The sequence below is a fragment of the Miniopterus schreibersii genome (genome assembly GCF_964146895.1).
Source record: "Miniopterus schreibersii genome assembly, chromosome: 15".
Taxonomy (NCBI): domain Eukaryota; kingdom Metazoa; phylum Chordata; class Mammalia; order Chiroptera; family Miniopteridae; genus Miniopterus; species Miniopterus schreibersii.
In genome coordinates, this window is record NC_138115.1 from 32,308,970 (window position 1) to 32,329,278 (window position 20,309).

The 20,309-nt window shown below is 41.0% G+C and overlaps 1 protein-coding gene across 1 annotated transcript in view; it reads right to left on the minus strand.

Moving 5' to 3' along the window:
* Nucleotides 1–20,309, minus strand: part of COL6A5 (collagen type VI alpha 5 chain) — a gene marked incomplete at both ends in the record, with an annotated part of 82,765 nt that overhangs the window by 19,933 nt on the left and 42,523 nt on the right. The window contains 9 exons of the mRNA XM_081159145.1: nt 3,798–4,006; nt 6,196–6,283; nt 8,808–9,467; nt 10,271–10,364; nt 11,025–11,512; nt 15,933–15,969; nt 16,072–16,107; nt 19,122–19,184; nt 20,239–20,301. Coding sequence (XP_081015271.1) covers nt 3,798–4,006; nt 6,196–6,283; nt 8,808–9,467; nt 10,271–10,364; nt 11,025–11,512; nt 15,933–15,969; nt 16,072–16,107; nt 19,122–19,184; nt 20,239–20,301 — 1,738 coding nt within the window. The remainder of the gene's footprint in view (nt 1–3,797; nt 4,007–6,195; nt 6,284–8,807; nt 9,468–10,270; nt 10,365–11,024; nt 11,513–15,932; nt 15,970–16,071; nt 16,108–19,121; nt 19,185–20,238; nt 20,302–20,309) is intronic.

Below are 20,309 nucleotides of genomic sequence, written 5' to 3' on the forward strand. Positions count from 1 at the left end.
TTTATAAATTTTTTAAAATTATAATTTTTAATTTTTTAAAAATTAGTGGTTCCTACACCCTCTGGACTGTCTCCATTGCACCCTCAGAAAGAATCCTGAGGGTGCAATGGAGAGACAGTCCAGAGGGTGTAGGAACCACTAGCCCCTCCATTGAGTCTTCTAGTTCCATCACTGTGGGATATGAAGTTTCTTCTAAAAAAAAAAAAAATAGGATTGACAATTTGACTCTCACTACTGACCATTTGACTGGATAATTCTTTGTTGTGAGGGGCTGTCCTGTGCACTGTAAAATGCTTAGCAGCATCCGTGGTCTCTACCCGTGAGATTCCAGTAGCATCCTCCAATTATGACAACAACAGAAATGTCTCCAGACATTGCAATGTCTCTCCTAGGGCAGGTGGCCATCTCCCCCCCCCCACACCCCCCCGGGGAATTGGCAGGAGGCAGTCCCTAAATACCTTTCCAACTCTAATACTCTATCATTGATTCAAAGTCAAAAGACATACTGGCTTTTTAAAAAGAGCTAATTTGTGGATCAGAAACAGATTAAAGTTAGAAAAAAAAAGTAAAACAGAGCCCTGCAAATTCCCTTGAGCTCAATTCCAGCCTCACTCGAAGACGAAAGTGTTGCTTCTAATTTCTCAATAAAATTCATTGAAAAGAACATCAGCTGAAGTTACCCTAAGGCCTGGCACTGCTTAAAGCTATGAGTAAGCCCAAGGCTGAGTTTGGTTTAGTATTTAACATTTATTACAAATTATCCTGCCCTTCTTTAATCCTGAAAATAGACTGAATGTGTTTTAAATACTGTTAACATAGCATCTTTGATGAAAGTGCTAGGCTGCCACTGGCTCTACAGTTGCAATTTAATTAGAATTAAACTACCCATTTTTCATCACATAATTCCAAAGAGCTACGTGTATGGCATTGGTAAGGAAGTAGGAGGGGCTGAATTTTCCATGGAATTTTTATATTGCAGATGCTGTGGTTAAAATGCATGGTAGTATCTCTAGATAATGTCTGTATATTTGGATCTTAGAAAGTGTTTTATTAGATAGATGTTTGGATGGATGGATGGATGGATGGATGGATGGATGGATGGATGGATGGATGGATGGATGTTCAGTGGTCCTGGATAAGTAAAATAATATTATAACCTAGTGCACCTGGAACCCTTTGGAAACAAATTCTCACTTCTGTTCTTTAATACTAGACACCCACTTGCTTTCGGCTCCATTACAAACACAGAGCAGATGTGGCACACCAAAGTCGTGGGATGAGTCATGGCTCCTAAACTTTAGCCTGTATCAGAATCACATGTGCTGCCTGCTAAAACTCAGATGGCTAAGCCCCAACCCAAGTTTCTGATTCAGAAGGCCTGGGATGAGTACTGAGAATCTGCATTTCTAATGAGTTCCCAGGTGATGCTGATACTGGTGGTCCGGGGACCACACTTTGCAAATCACTGGGATAGTGGACCTCAGTCTTGAGGACATACAAAAATCACCTCTGGTGGTTTTAAAGCTTGTAGCTTTTTCCCTCGCCACTCACACCTCTAATATGAAGCAGTAGTTCTGAGGAAGGCTTAGAAATCTGTGCTTACGAAAGACATTCATTCCAAGTGATTTTGATACAGATTGTCCTTGAGCTGCTGTAAGGAGTGGAAAGGGGCAGAAAAGGTGACGGCACCAAAGATGAACTTGGAAATCAGAGAAGATAAGAGAGAGAGACACAGGCAGAAATATAGCGGTTGTGTTTCTTGTGAAAGAGGGTGATATACAACTCATCGCCAGCCCACGGGGCTCTAGGAATTCGATACAGTTCTTAAACGGTTACCACTCCTGACTTTCCCTCAAGGCTCTCAGTTCAAGGGCAGAAAGATCAGTCGTCAGCCATAACAATCACATTATAAATGAGTAATAAGCACAGCGTATGGAGGTACTTATGAAAATTATCAAAGTTTTATTTGTGCAGTACATCTGGATCTTATCAAAGCTCGACTCAACAACTGAATGAAATATCTGAACCACAGTGTACTGTCCATGAGGATGGCACATTATACAGGAAGTTCTCAGAGGATTTTGCCAACTGGATAAAGGTGATTTTTTTTTTTAAAGAAATAGCACAAAGTCCCTAGACAACAGTTATGATCTGAGACTAAGATTTATTTTAAAGGATAAAAAATATATATTATCCTTAGGTCTGAGACTCACTGCTCCCAGGCTATCACAACCTGACCTGATCCTCACGGAACTCCCAGCACATTTCAGCCCAGGAGAGACTGGGTGGGGGTGGGGGGGTAACTGCCAATTATATTCCGTCTTACTAGAGCCCTGTACAATTATTTCTTTGGCCAAATTGGATCTTGTGCTAACTCTGACTATCTTGATTCCCAGACATCTGAAAAACCAAATGAACAGTCTTTCCATTATTACAGAACAATGGTCTTTAAAGACGGCGGCAAAGATGAGTCTCTTCGTTTTCCTTTCTTCAATATCCAGTCTCATATGTGTTTCCTAAAAAGATGTACATTTCTGAATTATTAGACTTCAGAATACTTACCTCTAACAAAACTCGCAAATGACAGTTTGTTATTCTAACACTGTCAAAGCAACTCCTCTCTTTCATTTTCCTCTTTTTCAATTAAGCCATAATAAATTCCTCTGCCTTGAGGGCTGTTGCTATTACCATATCAGTAAAATAAACACCCCAAATTAACTACATCCATTAAAAAAACCAAATATTTTATTCTCTTCTTTAAGCTATGTCTATATGACATTAAAAAAATTGTTTTAACTGAAAAGATACACAACTGAGTACTTAATGCCATGGTACTACATACATTCAGTTTTATTGTATTACCTCTTTTTTAAGTCTTATTTTTCAACTACTGACTAATTGACTTTTTATTCTTAACTCTAGCTTCTTTTATAGAAATGTATTCCTTTACAGAAAGTTATACTGTATTAAAGATAAAGTTCAAATATTTATATTTCAGAAATAGGGGGACAAGGTAAGGACATCGGTGTTGAACCCAAAGAAAAGAAAATATATCTAAAGAAGCTACTAAGAATAAATATTATTCATTCTTATAAATAATTGGCATGAAATTGGCCCCCTTTTCTTTTAAACTTGAATATTCTAACAGCACACGTGTTATTTATGACATGCTGCTTTAAATGCCGGCATTCTGGTCAAAGGAGCATTTTGGGAGACTCTAGGTGCAGAGATGGAACGGCTGCATCGTCTATTTAGAATGTCATCCTTTTCCATGGAAATACTAATATCCTATGTATCTGATTTATTTTAAACTATTAAATCCTGACAAAAGGTATTACTGCTTTGCCATTCAAATGTATAGACAGGGCAGAGGGAGAGTTTATAGTTATCATTTCCACGTCTCTCAAAAATAACTCACACAAAGTAACGCAGTCATCACAAATTCTGGGGCACTGGCCAGGCCAACCTGTAAAGTCGTTTTAATCCCTTCGCTTTGATGTTCTCTATATTACCTCCTTCTACATTACACTGACTTCTAAGTTGTGGAACCCAGAGAAATCTTAAATTTGATAAGAATATCAGGGACATTGCTTAGAGCTTATAGTAGTGATGCCCTTAGTGGTGCTTATCACCATTTAAATAGTCACTTTCAATAAAAGGAGTGGTGGTAGCTACCACTTTGAACTTGAAAAAAGTTGCTGTAGATACCAGCTTTAATGTATTTGATTCTCTACTAGTGTTAGAAAAACAAGACCCAGTTACCTAAACATTTCCATCATAACTTTCCATTTCCTTACCAGAAGTGAGACTTGCAATGTCTTCAGAATCTCGATTTTCTTTATACTCAGTCATTAATTTTGGTGGCATGAACATAGGGCTTGGAATGTGAACCAAATGGTCACTTCCGCTGTCATCCAACGTAAAAGATGAGCCTCTCCCAGCCCTTAATTCCTGAGTGAAGAAGCTGTTCTCTCCTAAAGAAATCTCATGTGTCTCGGCAGTAAATCTGGAAGATAAAATGGGAAGTTTTAGGTAAATCTAGATAACTTTGGGAAATGCAAATAAAAGATCACAACAATTTAATATAGCTATTTATCTTAGAAAAACGAATGGTAAAAATCTAAATTCATTTCAATCATATAGTCCATGAAGATTCATTGTACTTATTATTTCATTATACTTATTATTAAAAAACATATAAAGTGGTAAAACTTTAAATTCACATTTATCCTTCCTTTTCCCCAGTCTGCTTATAGCCTGTGCTGTACTTGCTTTGGAAGACACCAAGTCTGGTTTGCCACAGAAAAGTCAATCACAGGTTATTTGTAACAACCAAATAATGCGTCTCAGATTGATATCAGTCACCATAGAAAATATTAAAAATACTCATTTAATTTACCAAGAACTGCTGAGAAGCATAAGACTATATAAAACATATCTCATTGACATCATGCCTCCTAAAATAGTCTCTACATTTATTTTCTTAGGCGTTTAAGAGTTCCCTAGGATAATTTTAGAATAGTGTTTATTTAAATGTTGACAGAAAACTTATTTGATATGTTTATTCTTATTTATTCATGTAAATAAATCATGCAATTTCAACGTTCATGTTTACATTTGTATTTGATACTGGGGTAGCACACCCACTAGTACTACTTTAACTGTTGAGAGTTAGTGAAGAAAGGGGAAAAGTCAGCCATAATACATGAATAATACACTCACAGCAAATGATATCATGACACACAGTGAGGATGATCACTGTGCAGTGGTGCAGGTGAGGAATCATGTCCTCACGTAACAGAGTAGACAAGTCAAGAGCAGATGTACCTCCGCAGTGTGCATCATGTTTTACCAATATGTATTGTATCTTTTTCATTTTCAGGAATTCTATTTTTGCAAAGTAGAATCATCCATTACGTTAAATTAGTGTTTAAAATTTGTGTCTTGTTGACTTTGCTTGGATTTGATGCGCAAATTTGTTTTGGTCTGATAGTTGCATTAAGAACTATAAGCATATGGTGTTTGCAGCTAGATTTATGTTCATTTGTACATGTTTAAATAATGTTATAATATTTTGTTGGCAGTTCTGTAAAACCTGGTTTTCCTTTAAATGAGTTTAGGACTTATTTAATGCTGGGAAACACAGTTTCGCATCACATTGTTAATATTGTCCTTCAGAAGGTGTTGGCTGTTGGACATTTCCTTGCTAAACTACCAAGTAGATGAAGTCTAACATTCGAGGAGCATGTACTTGCATGAATTCCGAGGAACCCTCATCTTGACATTTTGCTTCCAGATGTATGTAAGAGAAATTATCTGTTCTGAGAAGCTCTTTGCTTAACTGCCATCTGACAGGACGGAGTAATTATGGCCCCCAATTTGGGCTTTCACAAGGCTGTAGTCAGGCATCCAAGCTCAGGGAAGTGCAGAGAGAAGCAGAGAGCAATCAAATGGGCCACTCTCATTCTGTTTGAGGTTCAAGATTCATTCAGATTATTTATATTTTTATTTAGGATACAATTTTAAGAAAAATTATTTACATGTGCAACTATATTGTTGGGTGCTTTATGCTATGTGTTGGGGATGAAATCACGAATCATGCAGCCCCAGACTTCAGTGAGACAAGACTTTGGGATAAACCGTAAGTGCCTCAGCAGAGGTATAAAGAGGTACAAACAGGGAATTGTGGATTTTGACGGAAAGTAAAGATGGGCTTCAAAGTGAAGACAGCTTCGGTTAGGACCATGAAAGATGGGTTGGGTCTCACTGGAAGGAACAGAGTCCTAGGCAACATGACCAGAGGCCTAGGAGGGTGGATCAACAGCTCACAGGAGGCAGACAACAGTCCAGGGTGGCTAGAACCCAGCGCTTCTGGGAGGAGAGATGGGAAGTGAGGTTGAGGTGGGTTGAGGCTCAGTTGTGGTTTCTATTCTGGGATAAACTTCAAGTGGGAACTTCTGAGGAAACCATGAATTTAAAGGCAAAACTGTAATAAAGCTCCTGAGGAAGTTATAAAAACATCAATCCAGAAAGCATGCTTGATGCGTAACTTCTGCTACAGAAAATGAGATGCATGAAGGGCCTTTACTGAAGAGACCTTATTAGCTTCCTCAACCTAATAACCTGCCATCAGCCAGTTACACACCCGTCAGTCCATTAACAGTCACTTATAAACATAAGAGCTTTCTGACTCACAAGAGATCGCTGTTGTGATTATCTTCTTGTGAATCGATGAGTCTACAGGCATCTTTAAGCACTGGTGGTGGGTACGGATTGAATCCTCCTATTGAGGGAACAAAGGTATAGTTAGATTTTTAAACAAGAAATTGTATATGCTAGGTAAAGAGAATCCCAGCAGGAATTCTCTTGAAGCAATAAATGTCACTAAAATATTTCAGCAAAATTTGGCTGGGGTGAAAACAGAATATAGTAGCAGCTTGATGTTAGAGTGTTTGACAGCCAAAGAATGATCAGAATCAAGGACAATGACCCCCTCAAATTGTTCTTTTAAGGGTTCATTGAGATGCAGAGACCCATGATTTCCATATGCTCAGGCTAACATAACCTAAGGGAAATTTTTTTCAGATTCTATAAAGCTTTTTCACTTTGCCAATGAATCAAATACAGAAAAGGTAAATATTTTATTACAGGATGCTATTTCTGTGCTTCTGCATCAATTAACACTGATTTCTAGGAAGAAAAGAATCCCAGAAAGGGTTTTATTGTACTGACCTAAATAAATCCTTTTACCCCCTTCCTATTGTTCTATAAGTTGCGAAATATTGGAGTATAAATTATTTCCCCCCTCATTCAGGAAAACAAAGAGTTTTTAGTTAAAGGAGGACTTTGACCATTGTATGATCCAAGACTCCATGAAAGTATCTCAGAGAATGTTTACGGTTTTATAACAATCATATTTCTCTGGTTCTAAGATAAGCTTTTTTCCCTATTTCTCTGAAATGAGACTGTCTTCTAATTGCATTTGACAGTTGCTGTTTGTGAGGCAGGAATTGGGAGGCAGTTATTGTGTGTAAATGTGGGAACAGCAAACACACCAGCACTGAAACTTGTATGAGTCTTTTAACCCCTACAAACCAAGAGGTTATGGGAAGGCAGTGAACTGATGTTTAGCAACATTGCTCAGGTGGGAGTCAAAAGTAAGCAAGCTCAAAAGTTGCAAAGCTACTTAAGAACCCAGCAAGACCAGCTTTATTGTCTTTTAAAAGTGCTGCATCATCATTAATCCTGATGGCACAAAGAACAATATCGATTGGGAAAAGGTCAGTATAAATGACTCTGAGTCAAGAAATAGCTCACAAGAGTCAAACTTTGAGTAAGAAGTTTTAAGGATGCCTTAACCAGTCTGTTTCATGGCGTGAGCAATATATGGTAGTCTGCCTAAGAGAACTCTTCTAATGACTATAAAATAAACCACTCTAAAAGGAAAGTTAGTATCAACATTTAATGGGAAGTATTTTTTCTTTCTTTTTAGCTAATATAATGATGTATCATACAGTTGAAGGCATTTAGAGTTAAAGAAATAACACGATATTCCTAAGTGGGCAACTATTTGCCTCTTCAATGGAACATGAGCCAGAGGAGAAAGGTGGAGCTCTTTCTGCAATGAAGAGTGAGCTCTCAAGACACTGTCACTGTGGTGGTGATGAGATTCCTTGAAGACAAGGGCAACTCTGGAATTCTAAGGTTGTGGCAGTGGTTTCAGCAGAACCTAACTCTAAACCAGTCAGATTCCCAGAAAGAGCAGGTTCAACTCTGATTCTGTAGGATCCTCCAGAGCAAAGTTTCTCAACCTCAGTGCTATTGTCATTTTGGGCTGCACCATTCTGTGCTGTTGGAGGCTGGGAGGGTGTCCTGTGCATTGTAGGATATTTAGCAGATCCCTGGCCTCTACCCACCAGATACCCACAGAATCCTCTCCCTCAGTCGTGACAATCAAACATGTTTCCAAATATTTACAAATGTACCCTGAGGGGGCAAAATTATCCCCAGTTGAGAAACACTGCTTAGAAAGTGTTTCTCAAACCATTTGTGGTGAAGGACAAGGTATTTTTATTTCTAATCCTTTGCGGACCAATACTTTTGGTTATCTTGCTCAATAAGACAGAGTCCACTGTTCATGCATTTGCATGCCATGGAATGTCAAATTGCTTTAAAAGTTTCTAGATGCCTGCTCTCAATTTCTGTATTTCTCCCTTCACAGCTCAGTCTGTGAACTCTCACCCATCCAGTGGTGACACTGTAGTGTGTCTTGCTACTCAAAGTGTCACTCTTGAATTGGAAGTGTTGACATCACTGCGGAAACTGTTGAAAATGCAGAATCTCAGCCTCAACCCTAGACATACTGAATCAGGGCCTGCATTTCAACAACCACGTGCTGCATGTTCACATGCTTCGGGAGCTTCACAGTGCTGTGCTGCCTTTACACCCTCTACAGGTCTCCAGGGTGGGCCAAGGTTGGAAATACACCTGGGGTAGCAGAGAAAATTTCATTTACATGCTCATCCTGGAGACCATCTAAGAGTGGCTCAGATTTCTTTAGGTTGTGCTTTCTAAAGTGCTGAGATTTTGGCTAAAAGACATTCTATCATGAAAAAGGAAGGTCTCACTACATTATGACTAAGATATAAATAGGGTATACTCAGATGTGTCCTATCCCTTTCCCCAACTCACCGAAAGTCTAATTCATATATTTGGGTTAGCTATAGATACAAAAACATGTTAGGTTATCAATACTATTAACCAACTAATTTGTCAGGACAAACAGAAAAAGCAAAATAATGACTTACGTCTGGTAAAGTATACAAATGGCTTTAAAAACTTCACAATATAATCCAGATCTGGTTTATGGATTCTCCCAAGCTGTATCAGATGGTGGTCGAGTGGGAAGCTAGCTAATTCCTCCATGTTGTCCTCACGTGGAGAGCCCAGGGAAATCACAACTATGACATAGCCTTGACACTTGGCCCTCAGAGCCATCTTCTTCAATAATTCCTTTCTCTCATGATTTTCCCCAGCTGAGACCACAAAGATGACCTTATGTGTCCTCAAGTTGGGTGCTCCTGGGAAGAGATTCTCTATGGTCCACAGCAGGGCGTGACCAATGGTGGCTTCTCCATTTAGCTGTTGGAGGGAATTCTGGATGTGGTTCTTCATTAGGACTTGGTCGGTGTAAGTTGTAAATTCAAACTCTGTTTTTACTGCACTCTTCTTTTTCCTAGAACTATCCCAAGGAGAATAGCCCAACAGGGCAATCCTGTCACCAGAGTCTGGGATGAAAGGGTCTGAAGCAATGTTGAAGTTGTCCAGCATCGAGCTCACCAAGTCTTTCATGGCCTTAAACTCCTCACTGGCTATAGTCTGAGAATTGTCTAAGAGGAAGGCTACATCCATGTCTGAATTTTCATGTAAAAGGGTCTCTTTGATGCAAGCATTTGGAAAACATTTATCTGAAAATACACAGAGAGACTCATCATTGTTCAATGTTGGCTGTCATTTGAGATCATCAAGTGATTCAGTGACTGGTTACCAAGAATTAATAATCTGACCACCAGTCCTTCAATCTCACATCATTTAAATTATGAAGAATTTCAGTGTCCCAACATTTCTGTAGCAACTAGCGTACAATTTTGGAAGGTCTTTGTTAAAAGCAGATGTGGGTAGGACATATATTTGAAATCTATAAGTCATGTCCAAACTCACTTAGAAAATTTTTTTATTTTATTTTTTTCCATCACCATTTTCCCCCCTATATCCTATTCCACCTCTACCCACCCCTTGGCCCCCTGCAATCACTACACTTTTATCCATGTCCACGAGTTCTTTCTTTCTTTTTTTTTTTTTTTTGCTCAATCCCTCTATCCTCTCCAACACTCCTCCCCCCGCCCCCCCCCGAGCTGTTTGTCCACTATCTATGAGCCTGTCTCTATTTTGTTTGTTAATTCAGTTTGTTCATTAAATTCCACATATCATGTGGTATCATGTGGTGAAGTCATGTGGTGCTTGTTTTTCTATATTTGAGAGACTTTTGATACAGACTACCAAATTGTTCCCAAGAAAAGCCACATTAATTGGAATAATCTTATAAACCAATTTTCACATTCTATGGAAACTGCAAACATTACAGAGACATATGGTGCTGGAAAACTTAAAATTCGCAATGAAAAATAGAAATCTCTGATAAAGCCAGATTTAATAACTCATCCAGAGGGCATTTAAGTGTTTTAGCACAATAAATTCTCATTGGTCTTACCATAGCAAAGTGTACAGAGCCGAAGTCTTTCTAAAGGTTCGTATTCTCCATTTGAAGGAGCTGGAATCACCTGAAATGCTCCAGTGTTGTCAAACTATTGAAAAGAAAAAAAAAGCATATTCTTATTTAGTCATTTTCTTTAGTCATTATTAGAAAGCCATTGTGCACCTACTTTAAGGATTAGTTTGAAAAACACCCAACTGCCCTGGCCGGTGTGGCTCAGTGGTTAGAGCGTTGGCCCGAGCACCGAAGAAGGGTTGCAGGTTGCAGGTTCGATTCCCTGTCAAGGGCATGTGCCTCAGGTGCAGGTTTGCTCCCACCCCTGGTCGGGGCACATGCAGGAGGCAACCAGTCCATATGTCTCTCTCACACTGATGTTTCTCTCTCTCCCATTCCCTCCCTCCCTCCCTTCTACTCTCTCTGAAAAGCAATGGAAAAAATATCCTCAGTTTCCTCATTTTAAAATGGGGATGACAACTGCATTGACTTCAGAGGGTTGTGACAATGTATAAGTATGTGTGTACATCTCTAGGGACAGTGCCTGGTACACAGCAAGAGCTGAGCAAACGTGGCCGCTATTATTATTGGCGGCTATTATTGTGTGATATTAGATTCCAGGGACCCTGGCAACCATATAGCTGTGTAAACTGTAGAGGGACTCAAAAAGCCACAGAGTTTCCCCTACTCCCCACCATTCCCATCCGACTAGTACCACTATCTTAAAAATGAAGAAGTTGCCAAGAGAAGTTCTTACCCCAAAAACCTCATCAAGGAAAACCCTTTCATTGAAAGCAAAGACGGCTGAACTGATATCCAGGGCGCTGAGCTCCATGGTGGCCGTGATGATGGATGACCTACTGGATGTCTGTCCATTGCTAAAAAACACAGCAACTTTCCTCACGTTGGCTCCCCCGTACATCCGCTTGAAAACGTTCCGGGCCACAAACCTCATCGCATTACCAATGTCTCGGGCTTCTTTGGGCACTTGATATTTTATTTGGGAAAGAAGCTGGAGGAGCTGTTTCTTGCTATGGTAGTCGGACCAACGGATGAGATAGCTGATGCCTGAGTCATAGGAAACCACAACAACTCTCGCTCCCACAGGGCAATTATTTTCCCTGATGTTAAGGTCATTGACAATAGAAGTTATGACTTCCCTCATTTCATTAAATCTCTGTTCTGTGATACCGTAGGACTGGTCCAGGGCAAATACCAGCTCTGTTGGATACGCTGGACACTTTTCTACAAAAATGAAAAACAGAAGTATTAAGTTATCCCACTGGATCAAAAGCCTTTCCCAGATCCCTTTACTCTAGTAAGGGTGGTTCATACGGAGGTCTAGGAAAATGCAAGTGTTACATACAGCTCTAGAACTAGAGGGACCTACATGTAAAGGAAGGTATGGAATCTGCTTTGCTAGCTTGAGAATATTGATAGAGCATTAATATTTGGCTACATAAAGTGCAGACTTCACAACCTCCCTTTCCTAGTGCCCAGCAGGGTACCTGGCAGATTTAATTCTAATTCAAAAAGTTTTATAGGGCACTTATACGTACAAAGTTTTGTTTTGTTTCAGAATTAAAGTGAATGGTACATACTTTGTGATAAGCTCAAAGACCCTGAGGGTCTACTTCAGCAGGCCTCTAGGAGACCAGGAGCCCTTGAAGTTGACCTAAGCGGCTTCAGCAGCAATGTCACCCCAGGGATCTAAGGCACCATGCAACACCGATTGCAGTCTAGGCCCTGGGAAGACCATTCATGGCAGGGTCAGGCTGACAATTGGTAGGTACTTAGTGAGAGGAAAGGTGGGTACTTGGTGAGATGAAAGGTGTGGGCCAGAGGGAAGAAAGGAGACACCCCCTGTCCAAGAAGCTGGTGTCCATGGGGTCAAGCAGCAAACAGAGCAATAGAATATGTTTAGTCAGAGAGCCCTGTCACTGGATCCCTCAGCAGCACAGGGCCTACCCCATGGACAAATTGAGGTGTAAATCGTGACAGGACCTAGAAAGAACAACAATGTGAAGGGGCTGAGGGCTGCAGGTTACCATTTTACGATCAGGTCAAACATGACATGGACAGTTATAGTTGAAACCAAAGACGTAAGTGTCTGCATAGAAGGAAGATGTCCTTTTCCCTATAGGGGTGAGTGTTTCTTTCAAATTGGTCTCGTCTCAAGACAGTAATAATTTCAATGAAAAACACAGTATGGTAAGAATACTCACCTTGCCAACAAGCTATAAAAAGGAGAGAGAGAGAAGAGACAATTACATTTTTGGAACACAGACTAAAAATAATCCAAAACAACAAAATTTTGACAAAGTTTAATATTTGGTTTGGCTCTAATTGCACACAAGGCTAAGGCCTAGGTTATGGGGAGCCACGGCTGAAAGACTGAGGACGACTATACAGAATTTTATGACCCTTCCAGGCCCTTTCTCCTTGTGCGTCATGGCCAGCAGGCCTTAGTAGAATTTTGGTTGAAATCTGCAACACTGATCACTTGTCTTTGAAGCAGAATACACGAGCCTCTGATTAAATGGCAAGAGAGCTAAAATTCAATTTGTTTTGTATCTCTTCTTATAGCCTTCTGAGAGTCATTCAGCAAGGCAAGGCTAAAATATGGGGTTTGATTTTCTTCCCTGATGAACACCTTGGGAAGCTCTATTTTCCTGTAGAACTGTGAGGATTTCCAAATGAACTTTGTCTCTGCTAAAAAATATAGCTCCTGTATTTGAGTGATCTCCGTATCTAGATTGAGGAGGACCCCTACACACACACCCCAGGGTTTCTCCTGAGCGAAATAGCTCCGGTTTCTCTAAGTGATTTACTCTCTCAGATGAAGCACAGAAATGTCAGTCAATCTCTAAGTAAGCACAGGCTTGACAATTTCCATGTTCCTTTTACTCAGTTCAATTCCTAGGAAGCAAATGAGTCACTCCAATATAATGAAAGATTTTATTAGCACTGACAACAAATTGGCTTCCATCCTGGTTTCCCACAGCACATGCTCCCCTCACATCAGCCTTATTAACATCTCTTGTCTTTAGCCTCTGCCAGCAGAAAGCACATGTGACCCACAGACTGCTCTGCATCTCAAGGCCTGAAACACATCCCTTTTTTCCTAACAGAGAACTTTTTCATTTGTTAACCTCCAACCCAGCTATGAGGCTAGAAGCACAGGTGCTGGAAATAGATACACCTGTCTGGGTTTGAATCTGGGTGACTTTGGAGAAACTGGTTGACCTCTCTTATTTTATTTATTTTATTTTATTCTATTTCATTTTATTGATTTTTTTAGAGAGAGGGGAAGGGAGAGAGAGAGGGAGAGAAATATCAATGTGAAAGCGAAACATCGATCAGCTGCGTTCTACACGTCCCCAACTGGGGATCGAGCCTGCAAAGGGCATGTGCCCTGACTGGGAATCGAACCAGCAAACCCTTGGTGCCAGGATGAAACTAGGTGGCCTTTCTTAGTGTTTCTCTTTAAATTTATTTTTCCTAAAAATCCTCTTTAATTATGCCTCTCCCTCCAAAACTCTAATCTTTGAGTCCTTCTGTTTTATTCTCAACCACACTCCTCTCTCGCCTTTCCCCGCAGCCTCCTAGATCTCTTATTTTATTCTGTGGTTACGGTCTCAGCCACCAGTTCAGGACCCAGGCCCTCATCCCTGTGTGGCAGAGAGCTGCTGCAGGATTTGAAGAGCAAACATGTTAGACCAGGAATCCCACCTTGCAGGGCCTCAGTGATGTCATTTATAAAATAAAGTCATCTGAATTGATTCTAAAGTCTGTCACCCAAATCCTCATCTAAGATCTGAATTCTGGAGCTCCATGCTCACTGATCAGCAGCACCCTGTCTGGTTATAGTACCCAACACTCTCCCCTGGCCCCCTAATTGCCTGACTAACTCCCTTTACTCAGTGTTGGAAAACTGCCTTCAAATCCGAAACCCCCCAAGGGTAGGTATTCGCCTACCCAGTTCCTTCCACCTCCTTTGTTATTCCTTGGGAAGGCATCATTTGATTTTACTGAGAACCAGCAACGCCTTGAGGGAGTCTGATCACACACTCACCTCCCTCTGTCCGGTCCCTGTGGCCCCAGGCCTCTTCCTCCCCTCCCCTCTGTGCTGGAGAGCCTTTCTACCCCTCCTGCCATGTTTTTCGCAAGGGAACCTCCCTTTCAATCCTCTCTCCACTGGTTCCTTTTGGCTCCTTTTCGAGTCGCCCACCTTTGGCAGGGCTTCCTCATTTCTGCTGTGCCACTCCTTTTGCTAAAGTGTCTTCCTGGGTTCATCCCTTGGGGGTCTGTTTCCATCTCTCTAGATTCCCATTCTTTGGGACCTCATCCATCCATGCAGCTCTAAGGACTACAAACGCTTGAGTGACTTCAACATCTGAGTCTCCTTCCTTAAACCTTACCTTTATTACAGCTGCCTGCATTTTATTCCCTCAGCTGCCTGCATTTCATTTCAATTTAGGGCCTACACAACTTTCCTCTAACTCTAAAATGTTTCAAATCATCATATTTTCCTGCAATTGATTTCCCTTCACAGCCCCTCCTCTGCCTCCTGATCCACAGTGATGCTAAGCCTCTCCCATCTGGCCTTACAGGGATTTTAAACTTGTTTTAGTTGTTGCTCTGTCCTTGCCACACGCTTGCAATGACTACCTTTTCATCCCGTATCCTTCAGTAAAGTCTCTCCGATTTTCCCATTTTACATTTTTCTGACTGTGATTATGTAAGCATGATTATAAACCGCTATGCAAAAATGAAGGCTAATCACCTAAAATTCTACCACCCTAGCACCATAAGTTGATACACTTTTCTACCTTCCTCTCTAGTACTCATTTCTATGCATATATATTTACCTCTCTATGTAAACATAATGAGGATCCAATTTAATTTTCTGCTTCTGAAGGCCAACATTTTTCATATTCTGATCATCTTCATAAAAACCATATCTGCTTAATATTTTATCAGGAGATGGTGCACCGTAATGTAATTATAAGTGTAAAGAGTCTAAGTGTAGTTATTTTGCTCTAATGAATGTTTCAACAATCATCTGTATCTATAATGTTTTCCTTTATTTCCTTAGGATAAATTTGCAGAAATGAGATTCCTGGGTGTTTTCTCCCTTCTTTCTTCATAACCAAAGACAACCCTGTATTAGTTGATTACAGCTTTATTCCTTTGCTGAAACTATTGTCTTATCCCTCCCCATCACCTCCCCATAGTGGGATTTCATTACCCCCATCCAAGGAGCCTTCATGAACTAAGTGACCAACCCACTAACCCCAAACTCCCATGTCCACCCCTTTAACACCGTGTTCTCAGGCCTTTGTACATAATTGTCATACAAATGTGGGAGCTGATTCACACCCCTTTGAGCTGGGCTCTAGCTGTCTCCCATAGGCCTGTTTTCTCTCCTGTATGAATTGCACGTCATGAGCCAAGTTAAAGTGCATGTCATTGACTTATGCCCCTTTCTCTCCCACCGTCGACGTGCGCTGCTCCCGCGGCAGGCCCTCACAGCCTGCTGCGGGGGTATCTGCCTTCTCCGCCAGTGAGCTCAGCCTGCTGGTCCTGCGGGCCCACACTGCCTCCGTCCTAAATGCCCTCACCCGTCCCAGGTGCTCTCACTCCCTCACACACAGATACTCACGACTGTGGTCCCGCACGAACCGGATCAGATCACATTGCTGTAAATAGAGAGAGAACAGAAACGTGAGCACAGTGACCTTTGAGGGGCCACATTTATCTGGATCGGTCAGCTTTACTTTCGTAAATAAGGAGATACATACAGAATATATAGGCTCCCCCGCCGTGCCTTTAGGGCCCTAGGAAAACAAAATCAGAGCAAGTTATTGGTATGTGAATGGGACTCTTTAAAGGCAAAACAAAAGCAAAGGAAAAATACCTTCATTCTTTTTTTTTTTTTTAGCTAAAAATGATGTCGTTGGGTACATTTATTTTATTTCAGAAAGATGGAAATCTCTGAATTTGAATGACCCGTTTTGGTATTGTGGGATAATTTCCAAAATAGTGAAGGAGTACAAATGTTTGTCAACACGAATTATTCACAGTGCTCATGACATGGAAACAATCCGAGTCCTTTGAGAGATGATTGGGTAAAGAGCATGGGGCGCATGTATACAGTGGAGTACTACTCAGCCATAAAGAAGATGTAATGTCCTTTGTGAAAATATGGATGGATCTTGAGAATATCACGCTAAGTGAAGTAAGTCAGATGAGAAAAGTCAAGAACCATATGATTTCACTCACATGTGGGATATGAAACAGACAGCACCAAGACAAACAAAACTCAGACACAGGCAGCAGTGGTGGTTATCACAGGGAAAGAAGAGTGGGGGGATATAAAAGCATAAATGGGGTCAAATATATGGTGACGGAAAACCGTCTTTGTTAAAAGCACAGCTGGCAGAGAGGGATTAAAGTTTTCCAGAACTGGTGGATTACGATGCTCTTTCCCCACTTAAATCAAGAGTGTCAACTTTTTTGTTTCAGTGTTAGATCAATAAAGCTAAAGTCTGCCCAGAGTGAACTGAACTATTTTATTTCTTAAAGATATTTGTACTAAAGATATAACACTTAGAAGGCCTGTTTCATCAGAAAACTTAAAATTGTAAGCAGCAGACTTCCCAAAGCATGGCAGGAAAGAGAGGAATTGATTGAGAATTCAGAGGTACAGGTTTATTACAAACCAAGGAGTTTAAAATCAGGCCGCAGCCTGCAACTTCTATATGTGTGAAAAAACCAAAGAGAATTACGTGGGAAAATGAGCATTATACAAAGGAAGAGCCGACACACCACGCTCATAAATGCTGAGAAGTTATAAAAGAAAGGGGTACAAGTAATTAGTGAGATGAACCGAGAAGGGTCCTGCAAAACGGCAGTCCTTTCTTGACAGCTTGAGCTTTTCTCTTTGCCCCTTTCCCCTTCCTTTCATAAGCATCAGGCTTCTCCTTGGCGGCTGGTTCCCAACATGTTTGCACGTATGGATCCCTTTGAGCAACTGGTGAATGCTGGGAAGCTGGCTTCAGAAAATGCTATTGCATGCTCCTACTCATACGATTTCACTGGCTCCCCAGCTGCTTAGCCACAAATTCCTTGCCACTGGGTCATGTGTCCATCCATTCATCCAATAACCAGTTAAATGTCTGCTGAATGCTGAAGTGCCCTCCTCGCCCCCTCCCCTCCCCATGTGCAGCTGGTGTTAGCCAGAACTGTTGCAGCCTCCGTGATTCTGCCCAGGGGAGAACACTTCATTCCCGACCCAGATCAGGAAATTATGCATCTCACTCAAGGACGCTGAGTCATCTCTGTCCCGTTACAACTTACAGCAGAAAACAGCAAAGAATGCACAGCCATGTAAACAGAGAGAGGAACAGTTTCTGGCAATAAATAGGGTAAGCAGCCCAGTTCGTACAGATGATCAGAACGGAGGGGAGTATGTTCTAAAAGACTGACGAGTAACTTTGAGCAGGTTTTTAAGCAGAGGCTGAGAATGAAGGGACTGAGACAAAGAAGCACATTCTACCAGGTCAGCAGGGCCAAGCACAAGCCCAGGAAAACGTGGGATCCCCCGAAACGAGAGCTCCAGAATCTGGACAAGCGATAAATCCAGGCTGGGCCAGACTGGCTCACAGACTAGATTCTCACCCACATGCCTAAGACGACTGAGCAGTTCATACAAAAGAAATAACAGATTGTATCAGGGTATCCGCTACAGGTAGCTGATTCTCATTCTATTATCAATTCAGTTGTTCACAAAACACCCACGTTTTTTGTTTCCCTTCTAAGTCCCAGGTTAGAGGACCCCCTCCAGGCAGTTAGAAAATATTCACAGGACACAAAACAAGGTAAGCAGTTTCTCCACCCCTTACACGATGCTGCGTGAGCCTTCTCCACAAAACACGGGTGCTAGCAACATTTAGTTCCTACCTGACTGTGCCCATCAGGGGAAAGAGACATGTACATAAATCATTACAATAATGTGACAGAGACTAAAATAGAGATATGGGTATTTCATCACAGGGAGATGCGCCTGACTCTGCCCAGGAATGCTTCCAAAGGTGACACTTCTCTTAGAATCATAGTGGAAAGTTGCAGTTATATTTCCAAATATCTCTCAAGTTTAAATGTTGAGGCTAGGAAGGCAATAGTAACGGTTCTGGGAAACTCTATGAACTTGCCTAGCATGACGGAGCTTTGCCAGGATACTTTTATGAAGCTTATCCAATCCCATCCCTATTTTTAAAACATCAGTTAAAAAATAACAGTAGCAGCTAATTTTTCATTGAACTTTATAGTTCACAAGGAGTGTCCACTTTGGGTTATGTGATCCTCTCAGCTACCTTGTGAGGTGGTTAGCACAGGATACGTCATCTCTGTTTTACAGGTAAACTGAGACTCAGTGGCTGGCCGAAGGGCACACAGCTAGTACCAAGCAGAACCTGGACTTGAATCCAGTGCTTCTGACATTAAATTCGGTGCCCGTTTTGCCCTAGCTGGTTTGGCTCAGTGGTTAGAGTGTAGAGCATCGGCCTGTGGACTGAAGGTCCTGGGTTTGACTTGGGCCAAGGACACATACCTCAGTTGCAGGCTCGACCCCTGGCCCCAGTAGCGGCACGTGCGGGAGGCAACCAACCTATGTGTCTCTCACATTGATATTTCTCTCTTTCTCTCCCTCTCTCTTTCTCTGAAAAGCAATTGAAAAAATATACTCAGATGAGGATTTAAAAAAAAATTCTGTGCCCTTTCCATTCATCGCACATCCTAGAAACCAGTATAACACATGTGACTTAGTTCTCATGGATATATATATACTCACTCTCCGTCCAGGAGGTCCATGAAGTCCTTGAGATCCCTTTATACCTTTCAGACCTGCAGTGAGCTGCAGATGGAAATATGTGTTACTCTCCACATCATCTAGCCATGGGACTATCTTAGTTTTAACGAGACTTTACAATTAAAAATAATTTTTTAAAGAAAGCAACTATTAATTCAAGTCCAATAAATTCCTTAATTATACTATAGTCATTCTTAATCATTGGTAAACATTCATTTCCCCTTAGCCTCTTCATTTACTGACATACTTTGATCTGGCACTGGCTGTGCATTTAAATCTAAATTAATTGTAAGCTAGGATTGGTGCTAAAAAAAAGTAAAAGCAAATATACTAGGATACCCAGAGATCTAATAAAAACACTCCCATCTTCAAAGGATCAAATACAAAAAAATAATTGAATTGCCCACATACATAAGAGGACATGGGAGGGCTGTGAGCTGTGTCATTTCTATGCCTTAAGGTAATGGATATTGGATGCTAATGAAATATATCCAGCCAGATGGAAAGTATCTGTTGAACTGCGTCTCTTTCTCTCTGATAATGACTACTGGTATTACACTCAAACTTTAAAATGAAAGGACGCTTGTCTCAGCATTTTGTTTTTAAACAAGTATAACATTCTAATCTATACTTCACTAATTAGAAGACCTCAACAGCCTTCCTTAAAAGGAATACTCCAGATGACCTTGGTTATGGGTAGTGGAATTGTCAGAAGACCCTCAGGGACACAGTAGAAAGATGTCAGCTTCATTTCCATTCATGGGATCAATATTCTGGGCTGTGATGTGTGCCTTAGAAAAGACTGGATGACACTGCCAATCCTTCAAACAGCCAGGTATCAATCTGTAAATCTTTATAGTAGTTCAGAGTCATGGAACCACAGGCATTTAGGGCTGAAAATGACCTTTGGTGTCATTAAGTTCAACCCTCATGTTGTAGAAATAAAGACCCTGAAAAGGCATGTTGAAGATCACACAGCTAGGAGGTGACATTTCAGATGTCCTTGGGATGGAGTGATAATCCACATTTATTATTACAACGTAAAAGCCAGAGTCTTTCAAAGAATCATGTTTAATCTCTGGAATTATAGGCCACTTACTCTTAGTCCCCTAAATCCTTTGGGTCCAAGCTCCCCAGGAATTCCAGGATTGCCAACTTCACCCTGAAGAT